This window comes from Portunus trituberculatus, chromosome 35 (genome assembly GCF_017591435.1).
Source record: "Portunus trituberculatus isolate SZX2019 chromosome 35, ASM1759143v1, whole genome shotgun sequence".
Taxonomy (NCBI): Eukaryota; Metazoa; Arthropoda; class Malacostraca; order Decapoda; family Portunidae; genus Portunus; species Portunus trituberculatus.
Window position 1 is genome coordinate 8,155,949 of NC_059289.1, and position 23,388 is coordinate 8,179,336.

Below are 23,388 nucleotides of genomic sequence, written 5' to 3' on the forward strand. Positions count from 1 at the left end.
CTACTGAGAAATTATACGGCCGGGATTGACAAGGAGTCAAGTGCTAGCGTCTGTACATGGGCACTTTCGGGATCATATGCGATTTTTGGTTAGATTTAATTCATTTGTCAGATAAAGAAATGAATACTGCCTTATACAAGGTAATTTGGCATCGATCAGCTGGTGGAGAAGAAACATGCATCCCTTACATTAACTTGAGTTGTATTCCTTCATGATAGTTCATTTGTGAATAAATAGAAATTTCCTGGAATTGAGTTTTTCTGGAACCAGATGGTACGCGGGGACGAGACATACAAATGGTACTTGCTCAGGAAAAGTTAGGGAGCCACTGTTATAGAGAGACGGACTTACAAGTTTGCAGACCTCAGACTAATTTAGATAATACTACTGGAATCTTAGAATCTGGAATGTCTGCCTGAACAGTAGTGAGTCTGAGGAAGAGCGGTAGAGTGAGAGTTCGGTGTGAATCGTCATAACGACCGTAATCTTGAAGGTAAACTAACCGCTTCACTAACGAGGCGGTTCATTAGGCGGGTCCGAGAGTTCGAATAAATTTGATTCCAGATCCTTGCTGGTTCAGCTTAAATTGATAATACTGCCCATCACCATTAAATCATACAGCTTGAAACCAAACAATTATCACAACTTGAAAGGATTGAATACAATATGTGGTATTCGAAGTGTTTTATTTGGAATAGTACACACTGTAATAAATAACAACAATAATATCACAATACAAAGAGCCATGCATGCCCTGTCTCGACCCTTCTTACTCTCTCCGCTGCCTCGGAACTTCTGAAGGGATACAGGGAAACAGGGAAGGAGTGAATGAGGATGACAGGAAAATAAATACATTATGAACCAGATCACCACCTCACTATGCTGCACAGAAGTGACAACACGAACAATTGCACATTCCTGGACTTGTTTTACTGTTGTGGTTGTCTTCACTGTATAGAAAAGTTTACGAGAATAGTTGATTTTGTCTTTTCCCATAACAATTTAAGAGACTACTTGTTTAAAGTTGTAGTGAAAATTGCTTATTAGTTATTTGGTTAGCCAGATTAGTAGCTACACCGGTTTTTCCTTTTCCTTATATTTTTTCTTATATAGGATGGACTTTGAATAATGGCTTAAGAAATAAACAGGTAAAAAAGCAAAATAAGTGCAACCCGCGATATCATTGTTGATTTAGTAAGAAGATCATGCAATATCATTTAACCCGTTTGAAAAAAAGTTAAAATTCTCATAAGTTATTGAATATTCTTTACAGATACCTCCACTTACTTTGCGGTCGCTCGGCTTTGTGTAGTGGTGGTGGTGGTGGTGGTAGTGATGGCGGTGGTGGTGATGTTGATAGAATAAATGAATGAATGAATGGGATGTAGTCGCTATCTATTGATCCGAGGAGGAGGAGGAGGAGAAGGAGGAGGAGGAGATAATGATACTGGATAATGCCCATGTGTGTGTGTGTGTGTGTGTGTGTGTGTGTGTGTGTGTGTAACAGGACAGCAATAGCTCTCTCATCAATGAAAACCTTTGCACCTGAGCGGGCCACGAACCTGAGCCTACCAAGTGACAGGGGAGGACGTGACCACTGAGCTAAAGAAAGTACACAAAATAGAGAAAACAGACGAAATGTAACACTATAGACAAAAAAATAATGGACATACAACATTAAAGCAGTTGGAATAAATAATCACATAACATACACAATACGATATACAGTACAGTATATACAATGTTTTGTTTGCAGCGCGGCGGGCGAAGTGAAGGCATGATGGGTGACAGGAAGATTACGACGGAGGAGTGGCAAGTGAGGGTGGTCTCCACTGTGCACAGAGAAAATCAGAGTACCGCCCTTTTATTATTAACAATATCTTATCTTCCCTTCCTCCATACAGGCGCCTGTATTCTATATTTATTGCACTATCTTACTGAACCATCTCCGCTTCCTTACTCCTTCCTTAGCCCTGACGCCCGGTGCACACACACACACACACACACACACACACACACACACACACACACACTCTTTCTCTCTCACACACACGGAGCATCTCATCGCCGTAATGCCCATATGAACCTATGCTACATCTATTTACATCTGAAGCACGTGCGGCCTTGAAATCTTGATATTGAGGAGCATCTGAGGTTATTATTTTCTTCCTGACCGGTGATGTTTATTCGAGTTACATCAGAAATACTTTAACAGGCTAGACCTAACGCTCTTTCCCTAAACCCAACTCTTTTTTCTCACCCATACTGGACACATTTTCCTTCAGTGATACTCAAGATACTTTCCTCCAGCAGTGGATAACATGTTTCTGTCACAGCACACCTTCACGAGTGTTGACGATGATGAGGACGCGATAATCTCTGAGCATGAGGCGTGGAGGAGGCAGGAGGGTGCAGGACGGACGACGGTGGATGATAATGGTGATGATAGTGATGTAGACGATAATGATGGTGACAGTGGCAGTAATGACGTGTTGTGTATGATGGTGAGTGGTGGTGGCGGTGTGGACGGCAGGTTGAGTAGCAGTGAGTGAATGTGACCTTATCTCGCTTGGCCAGAGCGAAGAGAGCCACGGAGAGCGTCGCGTTAGGTCGCCTTGTAACAATCCTTCTCGTCTGAGCCGTCCGAACATTCCACGAACCCATTGCACACGCTGCTCTGGGGGAGACATTGGCCCAGGGGACACCGGTGGCCCGCGCACTTGGGCCTCACTGGCACTACCAGCTCACTCTTGGTCAGCTCCATTACCTGCGGGAGGAAGTGCTCTTCAACAAACTGTATTTACTTGCTTGGGTTCATCCACTTGTGCTCAGGACTTGAGTATTGTCTCGTCTCCACACACACACACACACACACACACACACACACACCTGGTTCATCCATCCCAAATAGCTGGCCACCTTAGTGTACACGCCTGGTCTGTTTGGCCTGGCGCACCCATACCCGTTGCTGGTGACCCCCGCCAGCTGCCAGCGACCGTCTGGTTCCTGCGTGATAAAGAGAAATATTGAAGGGTGCGTGGCAATGTAGCAGTGTAGGGAGTAGAAGAGACGTGGCACATCTAATGTTACTAATCGCCACTTAGCAATGCTACAAACACTGTTCAAGTTTAATGCCTCTCTCAGCACTCACTCAAACTATTCATCTTCAACAGTACTATATGCGCTCGAAGACTACCCGCGCCTCACCTGACACATGAGCGGGCCGCCGGAGTCGCCGAGGCAAGCGTCGCGGCCCCCTCTGTCATAGCCAGCACAGAACATGGAGTTGGTGATGCGATACAGCGGGATGAATACCGTCCGCTTCCTGCACTCAGCGGTGGAGATCAGCGGCACCTGCACCTCCTGGAGTGTGTCAGCTGCACCAACACAAAACAATGACTTACGATCTCACAGTTACGTGTATGGCATAATCTTACCTATAGAACTCGAACTTCAGCTAACTTCACCCTAACTGAGAACCATTTTTAAGTAGCTTTGCGTCAACGTTAGTCCGCTTTGAGAAGCTGATTTTTCTTTCTGGATTTCAAATCTTGCTTCCTGTACAGTATTATGACCAAAACTGTATGTGCATGTCCTTTGGTCTGAAACAAAGCTGAGGGACCAAACTTACGAAATATCTTCCCCACTTCGAAGAGCTGTCCCCAGCCCACCAGCGTGCAGAGGCGGCCGTGGCGGACAGGAGCCCCAGGCGGCGGCAGACACACTGGCCGCACGTAGTCAGTGAACTGCACTGGCGACTCCATCCTCAGTAGAGAGATGTCGTTCACGAACACCGTGTCTTCGTATCTACCGCAACACACATGCAACATTAGTCATCACACACACACACACACACACACACACACACATATACTGAGAACATTTTATAGAATCTACACGACATCACACACACACACACACACACACACACACACACACACACACACACACACTTTATAGAATCTACACGACACACACACACACACACACACACACACACACACACACACACACATACTGAGAACATTCTATAGAATCTACACGACATCACACACACACACACACACACACGACATCACACACACACACACACACACACACGGCCCGGTAGCTCAGTGGTTAGAGCGCTGGCTTCACAAGCCAGAGGACCGGGGTTCGATTCCCCGGCCGGGTGGAGATATTTGGGTGTGTCTCCTTTCACGTGTAGCCCCTGTTCACCTAGCAGTGAGTAGGTACGGGATGTAAATCGAGGAGTTGTGACCTTGTTGTTGTCCCGGTGTGTGGTGTGTGCCTGGTCTCAGACCTATCCCAAGATCGGAAATAATGAGCTCTGAGCTCGTTCCGTAGGGTAACGTCTGGCTGTCTCGTCAGAGACTGCAGCAGATCAAACAGTGAATTACACACACACACACACACACACACATACTGAGAACATTCTATAGAATCTACACGAAATTACTCACTGCGGGTGAATGAAGATGTGTGTTATGTGTCGCGTCTGCTCGTAGGGCGATGGGAACTTTGTGCCTCGTCTCAAAGCTCCAAGGCGCGCCACCCAGTACTTGTCCGTGGCGCTGAGAGGGAGAAAGAGACAAGAGAACAGTGAGACAGGAGTGAAGTGCTGGAGGTGAGACACAAACTAATAAGAGCCTAATAAATATATATAATCCCTGAAATGTTTGGTTTGGCTGGTGGTAAAGCTGCGTCTGTTCTGCGAAAGTAGGGTTGGAAAAATTAATGTCATAAAAACACTTGAATTCGTATTTTTATTTATTTTATTTTATTTTTTTTAGTAAGGGAAGAAAACAACTTACCTATAGAAACAGTGACCGGCAGAAAGCAGCCAATTAGGGTTGATGAGGGTGCCGCCACACTGGTACTCCCCCTCCCTGTACAGAGCCGCGTGCCAAGGCCATGATCCCGGCCCGCTGTTGCTGCCACCCACGATCCTGTCCACATAAACACACACAAACCACCAATAAGTACCGCATCGCTCTATTTACTCTAAAGCAACGTGTGTGTGTGTGTTTTTTTTTTTGTGCTCCATAGGCACTTGGTCAATGAATTAGGTGAATACTACAGTCTACGTTCAAACAAGATACAGTGAATGCAAATATACAGCATGCAGGGAGTCCAAAGACAGGCTGGAGAGTGGAGACAGAGACGAAACGAGGCGAGGCAAATCAGTGAGTTAATATCCAATGAGCACAAAGGCACGCTATAAGTGGAGAGCAAACGCACCATTTCAAGCGGCATACAGGCCCCTGGTTCTACGGGTGAAGAAAGGTGTATTGGTGTTTTAGATGATAGTGGGTGAAGGATGAAGGCAGGGAGGAGGGTGAAGAAAGGGAAGTAGAGGCGTCATATCTCTGTGCCACATGTGCAAGAAAAATTGGTATCAGATGCCAAAAGGATAAAATAATGCGATGTGGATGTTTTTAAGTATTTATAGATTTATAGATAAAAAAATTCCTTCTACACAAAGAGAGAGAGAGAGAGAGAGAGAGAGAGAGAGAGAGAGAGAGAGAGAGAGAGAGAGAGAGAGAGAGAGAGAATATGTGTGTGTGGGCAGGAGCTAAAGAATATGTGGCAACGTGATGTGTGTTACCTACCGAGGGTGTCGCTGTCTCCCACTTCTGTAATACCTGCAATAGTCAGTCCAGTGTTTATTTTTGCGTTCACTGAGAGGAGCAATAAACGGAGGGGAAAAAAAGGAAGGAAAGATGGAGGAAGACGGGAGATGTAAGATGATGTTATGTGTTTACGATATGGAGAGAGACAGAATGAAAGATAAGACAGAAAAGTATGAGCTTGGGTGTGTAGAAAGAGAAGCCAGTAAAAAGATGTGAAAGACAGAAAAAGGTAAAAACAAGACAGGAATGAAGGAAGAGGAAGAAAGAAAAGCTAAGAGTAAATCAGACAGTATTTTGAAGAAAACAACCACCTGATTTCAATGTTCACTGCGGGAGATAAATATACAGTTAAGTTTACAGCATATGCATGAAAAAGAAAGCAATGCAAGTTATAATAATTGTGTCTCAGCCAGTTATTGTACAAGTGAATGAAGCATTTAAGTTTGTTCATTACTGTGCAATGCTCATGATTAAACTGTCTTTCCTTTACCCTCACCTGATTTGTAGAAGTTAAGTTATTGCACGGCTGAAGCAAGCAGTTATGTACGTAATCCAAGGAGTAAGTTGGTGTCAATTGTTCAGTCAGTTTGGTTGAGTTCAGAGTTTTGATTAAGCGAAGAAAAGATGTGTGAAATGTTCCATGTTGCACTGCACACAGGGAAGGAAGAGGGTGGTGGGAGGAGAAAGTTGGTGCAAATGATGTGTTTCAGTTAAAAGTGCAAATCTGAATACTTTGTGTGTCTCGTGGAAGTGAGAGAATGTTGGAAAAGGAAAATATTGCACCACGTATCTAGGGAACAGAAGACTCGATAGACACCACAATATAAAACTGACTGAACACAAATGGAACACTATTTACATCACCATTCTGAATCCGGGCAACTAAACTGTTTTTCTTCCCCTTTTATAGTTAATTGTTTTTGTTGCTGTCCGTCAGCAATGCGTGAAAACAACGGTAAATAACAATAATGGAAGTAGTTAATGGAATCCAACTTCATAAATATGTCTAAATGTAAAATGTTGCCTACAACAGAAGCTTAGGATTCGCTGGTGGAAAATTGTACACAGGTGTCAGAGGTGCGTCAGGTGGGCCATGCTACAAGACTACGGCAGGCAGTCACTCAGTTACACAGAAAGGCAACAGACAGCACCAAGACAGTCAGATAAGCGGGTGATCAGTCAGTCCACAAACCCAGTACATGATGACAGGAGCGTGAGTAATATGACTGACCTGGCGCGATGACTGACTGCTCGTGGTCTCATGCCACACTGCAGGCTCTGACAGGACACTTGCAGGACGTCCCTCTTCGGGCAGCGGGTCTCCTCGAACTCCAGAGATAGCGTGAGGTCGTTACCAGGGGCACTTCCTTCTTCAGGGGTGGCGAAGGAGCGCGCGCGGGAGGGGAAGGCCAAGGAGTTAGTGAGGTGAATCTTGTAGTAGGTGGGCTTGGCGGTAGCGTTGCGGGACAGATCAGGGCGGTAGATCCCCTTGCGGTAACCCGGCGGCAGGAGCGGGTCAGGGCGTGCTACTGGTGTCGGGTCCACTTGCCGCTCGACTCGACTGAAGTCACTGCAAGGAAGGAAGAGCCTTGAGGAACAGTGAGTGGATACCTTGGCCGGAGATTGCAGCCCCTGGTGAACCCTGAGGTATAATGCACAGCGCCCTAGACGTCCGCACCAACGGTGAGACTAGAAGGATATATTAGTAAACTGGAGCCAATCACTGAATTAAATTAGCAACAATGTATGATAAAAAACTATAAAAACAAGTGCACGTTGTATCACCAAGCCAAGAGAGAGGACCAACCTAAAGGTGAGTGTTCTGCAGACAGCCTGGCCGAGGTCATTGACTGTCCAGTGAGCGGCGGCGCGGGAGGTGACACGCTCGAAGTTCTCTAGGCACAGTTTGCCCCACTCGCCATTCTTCCGTACCATGAGGTAACCTGAGGCGCGTACAAGTGTTGGACTGCAGTGCCTCACAGGAACACACATTTACACACACACACACACACACACACACACACACACACACACACACACACACACACACACACACACACACACACACACACACACACACTTCAAGAACTCCCTTGACTTCATATTTCTAAAGACTCAAAACATTTTACCGCGTTCCTGAACAAAATACTAAAACATAATAACAAAACAACCAGCTTAAATATACAGTGTCAGTGACCCACCCAACCCTAAGAAGCGCAGAACATCAGAGAAACAACATGCTCTCTGTTCGTATAGTGAGGAACAGAGTAACGGCACAACATTTGAGGGCCGGAGGTTAGCAGCGCCTCACCTTCGTTGTAATAGTTGAGGGAGTCTGCGGCGTGCATATCTGGGGCGATAGTGACGCAGGTCTTCTCGTCCTCTCCGGAGTTGCAGTCAGGGCGGCCGTCGCACACTTTGGTTTGATCAATGCACTGATGGGATCCCGAGCAGATGAACTGACCGGGCTGGCACCATTCTGAGCAGGCGAGAGGCACACATACATAACGGAAAAAGGCCCAAAAAAAAAAAAAAAGCTAGTGTTATATAGACAGATAATATAGAATGTACTATATAAAAAGTCTAATTGTCTGCGGAAACTGAACTGATATTCGAGAAGCAAAATGATGAACAAAATGGACAATACTTTAACCCCTTCAGTACTGGAACGTATCTTTATCATGAATTTTTGGTGTGATTAGACTATTTTATTTACATTAGAAAGGGTTCATGGAGGTCAGAAGATTAATGGCCAGAGTCTTCACTATTTTAATCCCACGTAAGTTTCTGAAGCTGTGTAAAATCGCAAAAGAGTAAGCAGAATGAAAATGAAAACGCGTCCTGGTACTGAAGGGGTTAATAACACAAGACAGCCATTCCAATCTTTCTGTTTCCCTTACCACAGTTGGTCTCGTCGGAATGGTCCCAGCAATCCACGATGCCGTCACAGATCTTGCGGGTGAGGAATTTGCTCCTAAGGAAGTCTGCGCAGGTGCAGTTTTCCTCGTCCGAGTTGTCGCGACAGTCCTGCACCAAGTTACACCGCGAGAACTCTGAGATACACTCGCCGCCACCACACCGGAACTGGGACTGGTTGGGACACAGGGCTGGAACAAAGTGAAGGTTGCTGGTGAGTCCGGCGCACACTCACAGGGACGCGAACAGAAAAGCGATGACATATGAACATATTACTTGCTGCTCAATACGGGACAAAGGAAACTAAAGCTCATTCACTGTTGGTTTTCAAGATTTGGGCAAGTCCTTATCTCCTTGACGTTTATTTAGCGTGCCTGGTTCTATTTCTATTCAGGTCTTACAATAGAACAAACTATGACTGAATCCTTATTCCCAGTAACGGCAATCATAAAATTCAATGTTTACAAGTAAGTGTGGTAATCATTCTAGCCTTGCATGACCTGAATTAACGAGAATGTAACAAAAAGCAGAACAGAGGAACATGTCTACTTGACTCTTGGAGCGTCTAACAAAGAGGACAGCAGAGAAACACATGTCTACTCACTTGGCCTCGTGTGATTCTTGACGAAGTGTTCCGTGGTGCCGCTGTGGACACTGTACGACACATCAACAGAAGTCTCCGTTCGCTCCTCCACCTGCGGCCCCATTCCCGCTCCCACCACCGTCGTCTTGATCTCGTTCTCGCCATCGTCAAGAATCTCATAGGAATCCTTCGTGGGCGGCAGGGAGGTCGTTGTGGGCGATACTGCAGTCGTCGAGGGTCGTACCGGAGACATGGGCCGTGTCATGACTGGGAACAGCTCTAGATCGTAATTGTGAGTCGTAGAAGTGGTCGGGGTTTCAGTGGTGGTAGTAGGTGCTGGTCTCGTGGGGCGGAGAGTGAAATAGGAAGGTCTTGGAGTCCCTAGGTGGAAATAAGGAGGCTTCCCCATCACCAAGGGTCTGGAGGGACGGGGTGGGAGGGGCCGGTGTGAGGTGGAGGAAGAGGTGGAGGTGGGGGTGGTGGCTGGGGTCGTGGTAGTGGAGGTGTCCGGTGCTCTGGTGACGAACAGCAACACTGGATCACCGTCATCTTCAGCAGCAGACGGGCTGGTGTCTTCGGCTGGCCTGGGTGTCGGCGCCTCCATGCTCCTGGCGGTGGTGGAGAAGGGAGCTGTGAAAGGCAGCATGGTGGTGGTAGTGGTGGTGGTCATGAAATACAAATGTCTGTAGAGGATTCTATTGATTGACTGCAGGATCTCGTCTCGCGTGGTCTGCAGCAAGGCGTCCGAAGTGGTGGTCTGCGTGTTGGTGGTGGAGGGCGGCTCGGTGGATGAGTAAGTCTCGTTCTCCTCCTCCAGGGATATGGTGTCGAAGATCTCCTGCAGCAGCTCCTCCATGGTCTGGCCGTCCTTGAGCACGAAGGTGTGGATGGGGGAGTTGGTAGTGGCGCCTCCTGACCCTGGAGACCTGCTGGAGATGCTGATGATCTGCGGCAGGGACGAGCTGTCCGCGCCAGTCACGAACAGCGTCGTGTAGGGCTCTGCGGCAGGGAGGTGGAAGGGAAAGCTTGGTCTCAGGGGCGTGGCAGGGCTGTGAGGCATGTTGGGCAGCTCCACCATCACCGGTCTGTGCCTCAAGGGCGTGCCCATGTAAGGCGTGAAAACTCCTGGCTGCTGTTGCTGGTGCTGCTGCCTGAGTCCTCTGAGCGGAGAGAAATGTACCTGTAGTCTAATCGCGGTGACGTGGTGTTTGTCTCTGCAGCGTAAGGGTGGATTAGGCTGGCGTCACTGCCTTGGTTCTGAAGGTATCGAAGGATCGGTCTTCCTGTGGAGGTGGACGTTGCATCTGGTAAAGGAGAGGTGAGAGACGCATGGCTGGGCTCCTCTTCCTCCTCCTGCTGTGCCGCCGCCAGCGCTGCCTCTTCAAACTCCCTGAGCTGTTGCGTTACCGCTGGGTCAGAGAGGTATACGTCGCTCAAGTTCCGCAGGAAAGTCCAAAGCGAGACAGAGTCCAGGGAATCGTCCTCCACCACGGGTGTAGAAGAGTCCTGAGCGTCCAGGTCCACTGGTCTGCCTTGCCTCTTGAGGAAAGCATCACCTTCAGGAGGATCGTCAACGCCCCAGTAATTCGTCTTCTGCAGGATTGCCTTGAAAGCGTCTTCCAGGAACCTTGAGTTGAGGTGGCGGGACTCCCCACGCGTCGGGGTGCTGGGCGTGGTGGTTGTGTCCTCGGTGCCCTCGGCGTCCTCGGCGTCCTCGGGTGTGGTTTGCAGGTTGACGATGACAACGTTGGGATAGTTTGGCCGCGTCTTGTTGACCACCATGTAACGCACGCTGGACCCGGAGATCACAGGCACGGTCACATAGTTGTCGCTCCCTGAGAACTCCCTCAGGGACTCTGGCGCGCCGCTACTTTGGTGCACGGGACCCAGATGCGGAGCCTCAGTGGTGGGATGGTACACGGGCGCCAGGGAGCTGGTGGTCGGGCGGTACACGGGGCGTGGGGTGACAGCACTGTCCACGGAGCTGGTGTGGCCTGCCAGTAGGCCGGGTAGCCCGAACTGGACATCAGTGCTGGTGGTGGTGACCAGCTCAGTGTTCAGGATGAGAGGCTTGCGGGTGGTGAGCATGTCCCAGATGCTGGGGGGCGCCCGCGTGGTGGGGGGCGACGTGGGAGGTCTGGCGGGGAACCGGAATTTGTCCAAGGGGAACCTGAAGATTGGTGGGCGGGGCGGCATGGACTCCCGCACCCCGGAGTAAGAGGTCACGTGAGCCTCAGGGGCGAGTGGGGATGCGGTGGTGGCGGCGTCGTCCAGGAGAGGCGCCTCTGGAGGCTGGTGGTCGTCCAAGACACTCTGGAAGGTCACCAGACGGTCCTCGGGGTTCGGAACCTCCGGGCGTCTCGGCACCTCACTTGAGGACACGTATGGGGGAATTGTGACCATCACAGGGGGGTTGGGATGAGGTGGGTAGGGCCGGGGGGCTGGGGAGGTTGAGGATGGCTGAGGGCGGGGCGTGGTGATGGCCAACAGCTCGGCGAGGTAGGCGTGGAGGTCTTCCTGTGACAGGTTCCTCTTGGTGGTGGTCCTCAGGCCAACGGCAGCTGCCACGCCCTCACGGTCACTGAGGCGGCTAGGCGGCGTGCCGACCTCTGGCCCGGCTGTGGTGGTGGTGGTGGTGGGCGATGTAGTAGTGGTAGTTGGTGTTGTAGTGGTAGTGGTGGTAGTGGTGGTGGTTGTGGAGGTGGTGGTGGTTGTGGAGGTGGTGGTGGTGGGAGTAGTGGTGGTAGTGGGTGGCCTCGTGGCTGTGGTGGCTTTGGTGACGGAGTGGAAGGGCCGCTCCCTGTAGCTTGAGGAATACTGAAGCGAAGACAGGCCTGGAGGAGAATGTACCACGCCTGGAGGGCTCCTCTCGGGCTCGCTGAGGGGGCGCGGGGCGGGGGGCCGGGCGATGAGAGGCGGGCCGAAGGGGTTGACGGGCCTCCAGGGCCCAAACTGATAGATAAGATTGGCCACGGTGCTCGTTGGTGTCTCTTCCTCCTGCTCCGCTGCCTGAGGGAAAAAAAAACAGAGGTGGTGAGGACACGGCCGAGTCACGATGCTCGCCACACAAGGACACGCGTCTCCCGGAAAGTCTACACTCGTATGAAACAAAAGAAAAGGGGAGAAAAAAAGAAGAAAATCTCCCGTTTAGAAATACTTACTGGCTTGACGACCATGATCTTTCCGCCAGGGGCCCTCTGCGTGCCCCCCACCTGGATGACCTGCACCTGATCCTCCCGGGGCAGGGGCACAGACACGCCGCCCCCCGCCGCTTGCTCTCCAGTCTCTGTTTCCCCTGCAAAAGACGCCAACCAATCAAACACCGCCAGTCCCTCACGCCGCTCCACGCATCCCTCCTCCTCCCGCAGACACGTTACGGTGACATATTATGCATGAATATTTTCTTTTTCCAACAAGGCTTTTTTTCAGTCACTCCAGATGTGAGTGAGACAATACTGTGGTTTTTGCTTGAAATTTCTTGAACGCATCTCATGACAGGCGAGGATGAATGACGGTAAAGGAAGAAAGGAAACAGAGCTGGGGAGATGGGAGTAGGTGAAAGGAATCAGTTAACAGGTGAAGAGAAATGGACAAAGTATACATAAAAAAAAAAAAAAAAAAAATCGGAGGCAGGAAAAAATATTAGATTGATGAAAGGGAGGCTAGAACGAAAGAAGAGGAGGAAGAAGGACGTAATAAAGACAGACAAGAAAAAGGAGGTAATAGGAAATAATAAAATAGCGATGAAATACATGAGAGTGAGGAGAAACACAAGAGAAGAGGAGGAAGGAGTACAGGAACAGAAAGAAGGAAGGAAGTGGAAAGATGTAGATGAGGAGATAGGGAACAGGAAAGCAGGAGGAATGTAGGAGGAAGATATGAGGAGGGAAGGTGTACTCACGTGCTAGTCTGAGGGAATCGATGTCCACGGCGACGCTCTGGAAAGCTATGGGCTCGAGACTCATAAGCTCTTGAAGGAGCACGTCTTGTACCGCTGCCTCTGTGTTGTCCACGTGGCTGCGGGTAGGACGACCAAGACCAGGATAACGAGGAGGAGGAAGACAAGAAGAAAGACATACATTACAGACAAGTGCAATATGAAGACTTTACAACAAAATACCAAAACCACATAGTCAATCATGAACAAACCCTTTCATTTCCTGAGGTTGTTTTGACACCTGCCTCATGTCGCACACCTCACCTTCCACCCCTTACGTCACCTCCCACTCCTTACCCTTTGTCCCTTAACCCTTACCCCTCGCCTGCCTCACACCCCCCCCCCACACACACACACACCAACCAAATCTCTCTCTCTCTCTCTCTCTCTCTCTCTCTCTCTCTCTCTCTCTCTCTCTCTCTCTCTCTCTCTCTCTCTCTCTCTCTCTCTCTCTCTCTCTCTCTCTCTCTCTCTCTCCGAACACTCACCTGGGCATCTTCCGGCGGTCGAGGGAGAGGTGGAAGAACAGGTGGAGGCCTCGATTCCCCTCCAGAACATTACGGTGGAAGCGAGTCACCTTCACAGAACGCAGAGACTCCTTCAGGAAGCTTCTCCCGTACACAGTCTTGAGCTGCGTGACGGAGAAGGGACTTAAATGACACAGGATGGTAATAAGGAGTTAAAAGCGAGTAAGGCACAAAGGACAGTGAAAGAGAACAGGAATGAGTATAGAATGAGTGAGAAACAAGGACCGGGAGAAGAAGAGGAGGAGAATGGAGACTAAGCCATGGGAGTGACTGTGAATAACGAAGAGTGAGAGCAAGATGGGAGAGAAAGACGGAGGGTGGAGAGTGAAGGAGAGCGACTAAGGGGCAAGGAACAAGGACAGAGAATGACGGAGAGAGAATGGCGAGGAAAAGAAGTGAAACAAGAAAAGACTTGACAGGAAGACGAAAAGACGGATGAGGAATGAGACAATGGTGGAAAAGTAATGAATTGTTAACGAAAAAATGAGAAACACTAATGAGGAACGAAGAAAAGAGTTAAAATAAAGATACGAAAAGGTGACAAGAAGAAAGAACTGACAGGAAGATGAAAAAAAAAAGGATGATAAATGAGAATGGCAAAAAAAAAAATAAAAATAAAAATAAAGAGTGAGACTTGAAGAAAGATAAGAGAACAAGAATCATAGAAGCAAAATTAAGACAATGAAGAGACACTGAGGAGGGAAACGAGAGAAGCAAAATAGACAAGGTTAACAACTACGGCTCTTAACTGGCTCAGATATTACGCAAGGTGTCAGGTGAGCGATTGGCCTCGTAGACTGACTGACTGACTGACTGACTGACTGACTGACTGGTGTTCGTGAGAGGCAAGGTAATTCATCTCCCAGTCATTTCTTGATCAAGTTTTCAAGTTTTCACTGTGCCAAATGGAGAGGAAAGACAGCCATTCGTCTGCATAGGTTAAGGAATGATCTTGTCTTGTCTCTCTCTCTCTCTCTCTCTCTCTCTCTCTCTCTCTCTCTCTCTCTCTCTCTCTATTTTTCCTTCCTTCAGCTCCCCACTTTCATATTTCCTTTCGCTTTTTTCTTTCTATCATTTACCGTCGCCCTTTTCCGCCTTATTTACTATTTTTCTTTTATCTTCTCGTTTCTTATCAATCTCCTTCCTTTATCCCTTCCTCCATCTCCATCTTATCTTTTCAATTCCTTTTGTTGATTCTCTCTTATCATCCCCACTATTTCTTCTCTTCTCTTTCCTTTTCTTGTCCTTTCTTCTTCTTTTTCTCCCTCTTCTATTTATTTGACTGTCTTTCCACCCCTCAAATTTCCTTCTGTTATCTTTTATTCCCTCCAGTTTGCTCACTGCTTCTCCTTCTGCTATGCTTCTACTTCCCTTTCCTTCTTTACTGCCCCGTCAAGTCACTCACCATCTTCTCATATTTCGTAGCCTTTGCTCTGAACGCCGGGGACTCGCGCACCGCCAGATCAGGTACCCAAGAGTCGCCTCGAGTCACCAGGAGCTCCCCGGAGTAACGCATCTCATCTGCAAAGAGAAACAAAAGAACATCGGTGAGATTCTGAAGTACCTCTCGCCTCGTGTGTGTGTGTGTGTGTGTGTGTGGGTAATTCACTGTTTGATCTGCTGCAGTCTCTGATGAGACAGCCAGACGTTACCCTACGGAACGAGCTCAGAGCTCATTGTTTCCGATCTTTGGATAGGCCTGAGACCAGGCACATACCACACACCGGGACAACAAGGTCACAACTCTTCGATTTACATCCCGTACCTACTCACTGCTAGGTGTCATCTGTGTGAAGCCAGCGCTCTAACCACTGAGCTGTGTGTGTGTGTGTGTGTGTGTGTGTGTGTGTGTGTGTGTGTGTGTGTGTGTGTTTTATGTTTTTGAGGGTGACTAGAGAGTGAAAGAGGGAAGGATGTAAAGGAAGGAAAGAAAGAAAGGATGCAGAGGAAGGAAAAGACAATAAATAAAGGCAATGAAGGACAAAAGGAAGGATCGGAGAAGGAAAGAGTGGAAAAAAGGAAGCAATGAATAAAGAATGGGTAAATTTTCTCTCTCTCTCTCTCTCTCTCTCTCGTGGAAAGAAGGTGGAGGAAAGGAGAAAAGGTGGATAAAAGCTGGAAGAAAGGTGGAGGAAAGGTAAAGAAAAGTGGAGGAAAGGTGGAGGAAAGATGGAGAAAAGTACAGGAAATATGGAGGAGAGGTGGAGAAAAGGTGGAGGAGAGGTGGAGAAAAGGTGGAAAAAGGTGGAGAAAAGGTGGAGGGAATGTAGGTGGTTCTGCTCTCCTAGGTTACATCAAGGAGAGGTGAAGAGGTGGAGGGAATATTGAAATACATCACTTTACCACAGACCCTCCACCTACATTCCCTCCACTCCCGCCTTCCACACATTCCACTCAGGGCAAAGGGTCTTGAGAAAAAAAATTCCAGAAAAAAACATGTATTTGTGTCTATTGAAAGGAAGACAAATATATACACAAGACACTGTTCCATTTCTTAAACTCTCTCTCTCTCTCTCTCTCTCTCTCTCTCTCTCTCTCTCTCTCTCTCTCTCTCTCTCTCTCTCTCTTTCTTTTTTTCAGGCACACACACACACACACACACACACACACACACACACACACACACACACACACACACACACACACACACACACACACACACGAATGCACACAGTAGTACTTACATTTAATAGCTTCGTCCTCACTCGTCATGACTGTTGGAAAGAAAGAAAGAAAAAAACACATTAGTCTCTCCCTCTCTCTCTCTCTCTCTCTCTCTCTCTCTCTCTCTCTCTCTCTCTCTCTCTCTCTCTGTCTTACAAGCACAAGCTCACACCGATAGATTACTTGATAACCTTACACGGAAACACTGCACTCGAGCAATATGAAAAATCTTAATTCAAACATTTCCTCACGTCATTTACATTTTATCGAGCTGCAATTTTGTCTCGTTCCTCTCCATTCCTTTCAATACGAGTCAGTGTAAATGAGTCAGGCGCATTTCCACTACACTACATTACATTGAATTAAAAGTGACAGTGGAGGAAGTGGAGGAGGAGGAGAAAGAGAAGGAAGGAAGGAAGAAAGCAAGCGGTCGAAGGGAGGATGTGAGGAAGGATGTGGTGAACAGATAAATGCTACGGACGGCGGTGAAGTGGTGATGGTGATTGTGGTTAGTGATGGTGATGAGTGAGTGATTTGTGGGAGGAGGAGGAAGAGGTGATGGTGATGGTGGTGGTGGTGGTGGTGGTGATGGTTGAGCGGGAATAGGAGTGTAGATGAAGGAATGGAAGGAAGAAGGGGAGAAGATAAGGTATAGAAGAAGGAAGAGAGAGTGAATGAGAAAAGAGACGCTGAGTGAGTGGTTTGTGTTACTATGATCTATTTCTACGTCTTTACTAACCTAGAGAGAGAGAGAGAGAGAGAGAGAGAGAGAGAGAGAGAGAGAGAGAGAGAGAGAGAGAGAGAGAGAGAGAGAAAGAGAGAGAGAGAGAGTCGTATACACATTGGCTCTCTTTATAATACACACAGAACACTACACACACTTACCAATACACGTACACGAATACTACCACACCAACACGAACATAAACACACAATCGCCAACATACATAAACACTACAACACCAACACACAAACACTAACAATACCACACCAACACACACACACAAAAAAAAAAAAAACTACCACACATTCACCAACACACTAACAATAACACTATCATACACACACACACACACACACACACACTAACACTACCATACCAACACACACATAAACACCATCACACACTCACCAATCTACTATAAGCAGAATACATAACACATAAACATGACAACGTAGCCCACTAAACCCTGGCCCTTGTTCTCCGTGGGCCGAGTATGGGAATCCGTGGCCATTACTTCTGACCTTGCGTGCCTCCAGACTCACCTCCGAGATACACAGCGATGCCCACAATCCCCAACACGGCGAGAATGACCAGCAGCACGGCGCACCCAAACACCACGCGACACAGGCTGCGGCTGAAGTGGCGGCGGTAAGACTCTTCCGACGTGGTGGTGGATGCATTTGACCCCCACAGACTGTAGCTGCAGAAGGCGACGACGAAGGAACGATTAAGAGAGAGACAGGGTGATTAGAGAGAGGAATAAATGGAAGGGAAAGAGTGGATTATGAAAGAAAATGGAGATGAGAAGAGAAGAGAAGTAAATTGTAGCTGCAGAAGGCGACGACGAAGGGGTGATCAGGGGAAAGAAGAGGTTTAAAAAGAAGAAAAGCTAAAGGAAGAGAAGGAGTGAAGTATAAAAGAAAATAGAGATGAGAATGGAAGAGAAGAGAAGAGAAGTAAACTATAGCTACAGAAGGCGAAGAAGGAGAAATGAAAGATGAGAAGACACGAGCAACAACAACAACAAAAAAAGAAAGAACAGAGTATGAAAGAAATGAGAAGAGATGAGAAGAGAAAAAATAAACTATAGCTGAAGAAGGCAAAGACGAAGGAGTGATTAGAAGAATGGAGGAGGAGCAAGAGAAGGAGGAGGAAGGAAGAGGGAGAAAGGGGAGAAGAGATAGTGAGACAGGGTAAGGAGAAGACTGAAATGGCTCTTAAACCTTTCACTATCATTAGTACTATCTCTCTCTCTCTCTCTCTCTCTCTCTCTCTCTCTCTCTCTCTCTCTCTCTCATTAATTAGTAGATGTCAAGCGTTTCTTTTCTTATTTTCTTACTTCAGCGTCGCATTTCATCCTTTGGCATGCAACAATCATTACTATTATTATTATTATTTTTTCAGCCTCTCGTTGCAAAGCGTTGGAAACAGAACATAGCGGCCTTCACTCACTTGCTCGCTCACTCACTCACTCACTCACTCACACCGCACCCGCTTACTGAGAGAAAGGAAAAGGAATCGTGAGGAAGGAAGGAAGGAAGGAAGGAAGGAGAAATTAAATGATGCAATGGAAGTAGAGAGTGAGGAAGTGAGAGGGAACAGGAAGATAAAATCGAGAGGGAAAAAATGTATGAAGAGAGATATTGAGAACGGTTGAATTAGTCATGAAAAAAAAAAAAATAGTTAATGAAGAGAAAGAAAGGGAAAAATGAACATAACAAGAGAGAGAAGGAAGGAAAGGGAAGCAATGAAGGAGACAGCAAGAAGGGAGATGAAGGAAGGAAGGTAGGGAAGGAGGGAGGCACAAGGGTGAAGGGCACAGGAGGAATAGGAGGGAGGGTGGAGCCGAAAGGTAAGAAGGTGGAGGAATGTGGAAGAGAAAAAGCACTGTAGTGGGAGAGAAAAAGGATATCATGTCGTGGAGGAACTGATAGGGTGGAGGGAAGGTAGGGAGAGGGAGGGAGAGTGGAGGAAGAATGTGGAGGGAGAGCGGAGAAAGAAAAAGGGCGTGAGGACGTTTGCAAGCGAGAGAGAAGTGGAATGTTTAACCCCAAGATTGGCACTTCCGGTCTTTCTACTACCACTACAACTACTACTACTACTACTACTACTACTACTACTACTACTACTACTACTACTACTACTACTATGAAAGAAAATGATAACTACGTAGATATGCGAACGAGACAACACGACCTTGACTCAGACCATATATACGACAAGAAGAGGAAGCAGAAGAAAAGGGAGAAGAAAAGCAAAACATGAACAACAACAACAAAGCAACACTTATTACTATCACTACCACCACCACTACAACTACTACTAGTACTGCTAAAACAACAACAACAACAACAACAGCAACTACTACTACTATTACTACTACTACTACTACTATTACTACTACTATTACTACTACTACTACTACTACACATCCGGCCACCCACCCAACTACTACTACTACTACTACTACTACTACTACACATCCGTCACCACCCACCCACCACCACACACACACACACACACACACACACACACACACACGAAGTCCTTGAGAATTACTAATGCGAGTCGTTATGTAGAATCTAAAGGCCACAGCGGCACTTGTACCAGAAAGCTCTTCCTCCTCCTCCTCCTCCTCCTTCTGAAGGCCACCGCTGACCACACTAGTGCCACCAGGGAGCCACACCCCCACCTGGCACTCGCTCATAAGGAACAGGTTCGCTATATAAGACCCAAAACTGACCGCCTGGTATTTCTTCCGCCTTGTGTTTCACCTGCTTTGCTTATTATATTTGGTTTGTTGAGAGTGTTGGTTTGTTTGTGAGTTTGTCAGTGAGTGAGTGAGTGAGTTAGGAAGGTTGGTTGTCAGTCAGTCAGTCAATTATGAAGATGGTTAGTCAAGCATTTAGTTAGAAAGTCAGTCAGATAGGCAGTCAGTGAGTCTGTTGGGCAGTTAATGAAGGTCAAACAGTTAGTTGGAAAGCCAATTAAGTCAACAAGTTAGTTACATAGTTATGGCAATTAGTGAAGTCAGTCAGTCTACCAGTTAAAAGATACAAGTCAAACAGTTACCCTCCTCCCCCAATCACACACACACACACACACACACACACACACACACACACACACACACACACACACACACACACACACACACACACACACACACACACAAACACTAACAACCAGTCCACACACAAATACTTCAATCAATGGAGTCTTACCTGAGCGGGGTGGAGCCTGGCCTGGACACATAGCCGTAGGGAGTGAAGTCTGAGGCCGCGGCGGTAGTGGTGGTGGTGCCTCGCAGGAAGGAGACGCCATCAGCAGCCTCCTGGAAAGTACGAAAAACGGAGAGGTGTGAGTGATGATGAGGAAAAAACCTGTCTCTTCCTTTCCTCCCTTCTTTTCTCCTGTTCCTTTCTGTTTCTCTCCCTTCCTTCCTCTTTCTCCTTTACCTCTTTCCTTCTCATCGTCTCCTCTTTCCCTCCCTGTCTCCTTCTCCCACATGTGAAGGTCTGCAGAAGGGTGGGAGAAGAAATGGGGAGATACTGGGAGTTTAGGAGTTAATGGGAGGTGTAAGGAGGGGAGAGAGAGAGATGTCCGGAGGGTAGTGGAAGTGATGGAGAGGTAATGACAGGTGGGGCGGAGCAGGGGAGAGGAGAGGGAGTGGCGTGAAGGCTGGTGTGGTCTAGATAACTTGAGAACACTGAGAACATAACAGTTAAAGGAACCGCAGCGTCTTAAAGCTAATGATTTGGTACTAAGGAGGATGACACTCAGATATCAGAGGCGTTAGGTAAGATGACACTCAAGATGGATGAGGCTGAGTTTGATGTTTTGATTATGTTGAAGGAGTTCGTGAAGAGAAATGACGTGAAATATACATAATGGTTTTGAGAATATGATGTCACCTTCTCATATGTTTCCCTCTCAGTTGATTTTTTGAAGGAGTTTGTGAAGAGAAATGGCGTGGAATTTATAAGGAGTGGCTTTGAAAATATGATGTTTTTTTTTTTTTCTCGAATTATCAGTACATAGTAAATAAACGAGTAAACAAAAGCGTCTTATTATTTTTAAAAGTGACACAATACACACTAATGCTACCATTACTACTACTACTACTACTACTACTACTACTACCACCACCACCACCACCACCACCACCACCACCACCACCACCACCACCACCACCACCACCACCACCACAGCAGTAACAATAATACCACTAAATAAAGAAGTCACGGTCACAAGTCACGGATAAAAGTGCAAAGCTCGCCTCTTTTTCCCCGCAGTGTCCGTGACGCCGCTCGTGGCCACCAGTAATTGACTTTGACAGACTGACATTTGTTGGTTGACGCAATTAGAAGAGAGAGAGAGAGAGAGAGAGAGAGAGAGAGAGAGAGAGAGAGAGAGAGAGAGAGAGAGAGAGAGAGAGAGAGAGAGAGAGAGAGAGAGAGAGAGAGAGTGTGTGTGTGTGTGTGTGTGTGTGTGTGTGTGTGTGTGTGTGTGTGTGTGTGTGTGTGTGTGTGTGTGTGTGTGTGTGTGTGTGTGTGTGTGTGTGTGTGTGTGTGTGTGTGTGTGTGTGTGTGTGTCAAGTTCCTTCCAGTGAAAAGGTTGACGCATATTTTTTTTCCTTAACTAAATCCACGTTTTTCTTTTTATGAGCACCAGTCGATCTAGGGTGGAGTGGAAGGAGAGAGTGGAGTGGGTGGAGTGGGTGGATCGAGTTTGCAGCCTCTGATTCACTCATTGTACGAAAATAAACACACGATATCAACGAGGACACCACAAAGTCAACACGAGGCAAAGGAGTCAATCACACCTGAACTCCTTTGAAACAGTAACATCACAGTCTTCACCGCCACGACACCACGCAGACTTCAAACAGGACTGACTTTACTTTCCAGAACTTTTTCGCTTCACTCTTCAACCAGAACTGACCTTACTTACCTTTCATAACTCTTTCGCTCCACTTTTTATCTATTTATTTTGTTTATGCGTGAAAAGTAAGCGAGTAACAATGTGGGTAATTCATTCTACTTTCCTTCTTGTTTCTCGTCCTTTATATTCACGTAAATAATAAGAAAAACAAAAAGGTTACCTCTAAAAAATAAAAAAGTAACAATTTTCTTAGTTCTCTATTTATTTCTCGTCTTTCATAGTCCTTGGCCAGTCTCCCAATCACGTGACTAAAAAAGGAGACATCAAAAAGCTAAGCCCGGACATTATAAAAGCGATGACGAGGCTACACTTTCATAAAAGATGTTGTCACACACGAATATTCCGAATACAAGTGAGTGACATTTCAATATTCATTTGCCAAATCGCTTATTATGCCAAACAGTCTTCATTACTGCAACGGTCCGCTGACAAAAGATGAGGGAAAGAAAGGGCGGTTATTTTCCCCTCACAAACCAACGTTACAAATCAAACTAGACGTAAAGAACGATAAGAAACCGCTAAAACAAAATTACAACAATGAAAAATACAAGTAACGATACACGAAGCACCTGGCCTGCCCCTACACAGCTGGCAGGTCTTCATCTATATCAGCTGAGTCTACACAAACTGACCATGAATTTCAATGGCTCTGCGTCCCTTGGCTGGAGTCCTTGAGGCGGCGAGGAAGACAACACACAATGAGCCAGCAGTGTGAGTGTGTATGTTATTAGTCAGACAATCCGCAAAAACAAGGGAAATGCGAGTTACACATTCACGATAAACACTTTCATATTTCAAGGCTTCTGGGTCACGCTAGCAAGAGGAGGAAGAAGAATAAGAGAACATAAGACAAGCTGCAAAACTCCGTCAGGCTTACATGTAGCAGCAGTCCCTTGATACAACATACTAATAATATTTCCACTTATCCTCAAACATAAGTAGTCTGCTATGACATCACGATTCGTAAGTCTACTCCACTCATCCACCAGTCTATGGGAGAGCTAATGCAGTCTTGGTCAAGTAACAGAACCCATTCAGTCTTAAGCCCCTCTGGTCTGGTAATAGTGTATCAGTTCTCAGCTTTATATTCTTGACTGCTATCACACCAAAGGACTTCTACTTGAGAGGATATGAAACAGTGGAAGTGAATGCAGGTTACCGTGACTTGCTTCTGTTTACAAGTGCGCACCCTTCACCAGATACTTTCCATTTCAAAACAAGCATATCTCCTTCAAGTGAAAGATCGATGCGTACCTTCAATAGGGGTTCCATTTAAAAGATGAAATATAGGACAGCTAAGGCTCGTACTCTGAAACACTTCTTTGCTTCACCTCCACTATTTCAAAAGCATTTATTTAAATTTACACGAGTTTTTAAGATGTTTTTACAGTTTTACAGGCAGAATGGCAAGATTTCTTCATTATTAACTGGAATAGCACTCTTGAAAACCCCGCTAATCA

General features: G+C 46.9%; 1 protein-coding gene across 1 annotated transcript in view; it reads right to left on the reverse strand.

Moving 5' to 3' along the window:
• Positions 1-669: 669 nt before the first annotated feature.
• The window catches only part of LOC123513080, a 124,919-nt gene continuing 102,200 nt past the window's right edge, over positions 670-23,388 (reverse strand). Inside the window, 19 exon segments of the mRNA XM_045269934.1 lie at positions 670-2,767; positions 2,890-3,006; positions 3,208-3,377; positions 3,632-3,807; positions 4,464-4,574; positions 4,815-4,949; positions 6,865-7,203; positions 7,441-7,576; positions 7,945-8,112; positions 8,534-8,740; positions 9,154-10,300; positions 10,303-12,141; positions 12,294-12,427; positions 13,034-13,149; positions 13,558-13,700; positions 15,002-15,117; positions 16,281-16,310; positions 17,527-17,684; positions 20,209-20,318. Coding sequence (XP_045125869.1) covers positions 2,606-2,767; positions 2,890-3,006; positions 3,208-3,377; positions 3,632-3,807; positions 4,464-4,574; positions 4,815-4,949; positions 6,865-7,203; positions 7,441-7,576; positions 7,945-8,112; positions 8,534-8,740; positions 9,154-10,300; positions 10,303-12,141; positions 12,294-12,427; positions 13,034-13,149; positions 13,558-13,700; positions 15,002-15,117; positions 16,281-16,310; positions 17,527-17,684; positions 20,209-20,318 — 5,514 coding nt within the window. The 3' untranslated portion in view covers positions 670-2,605.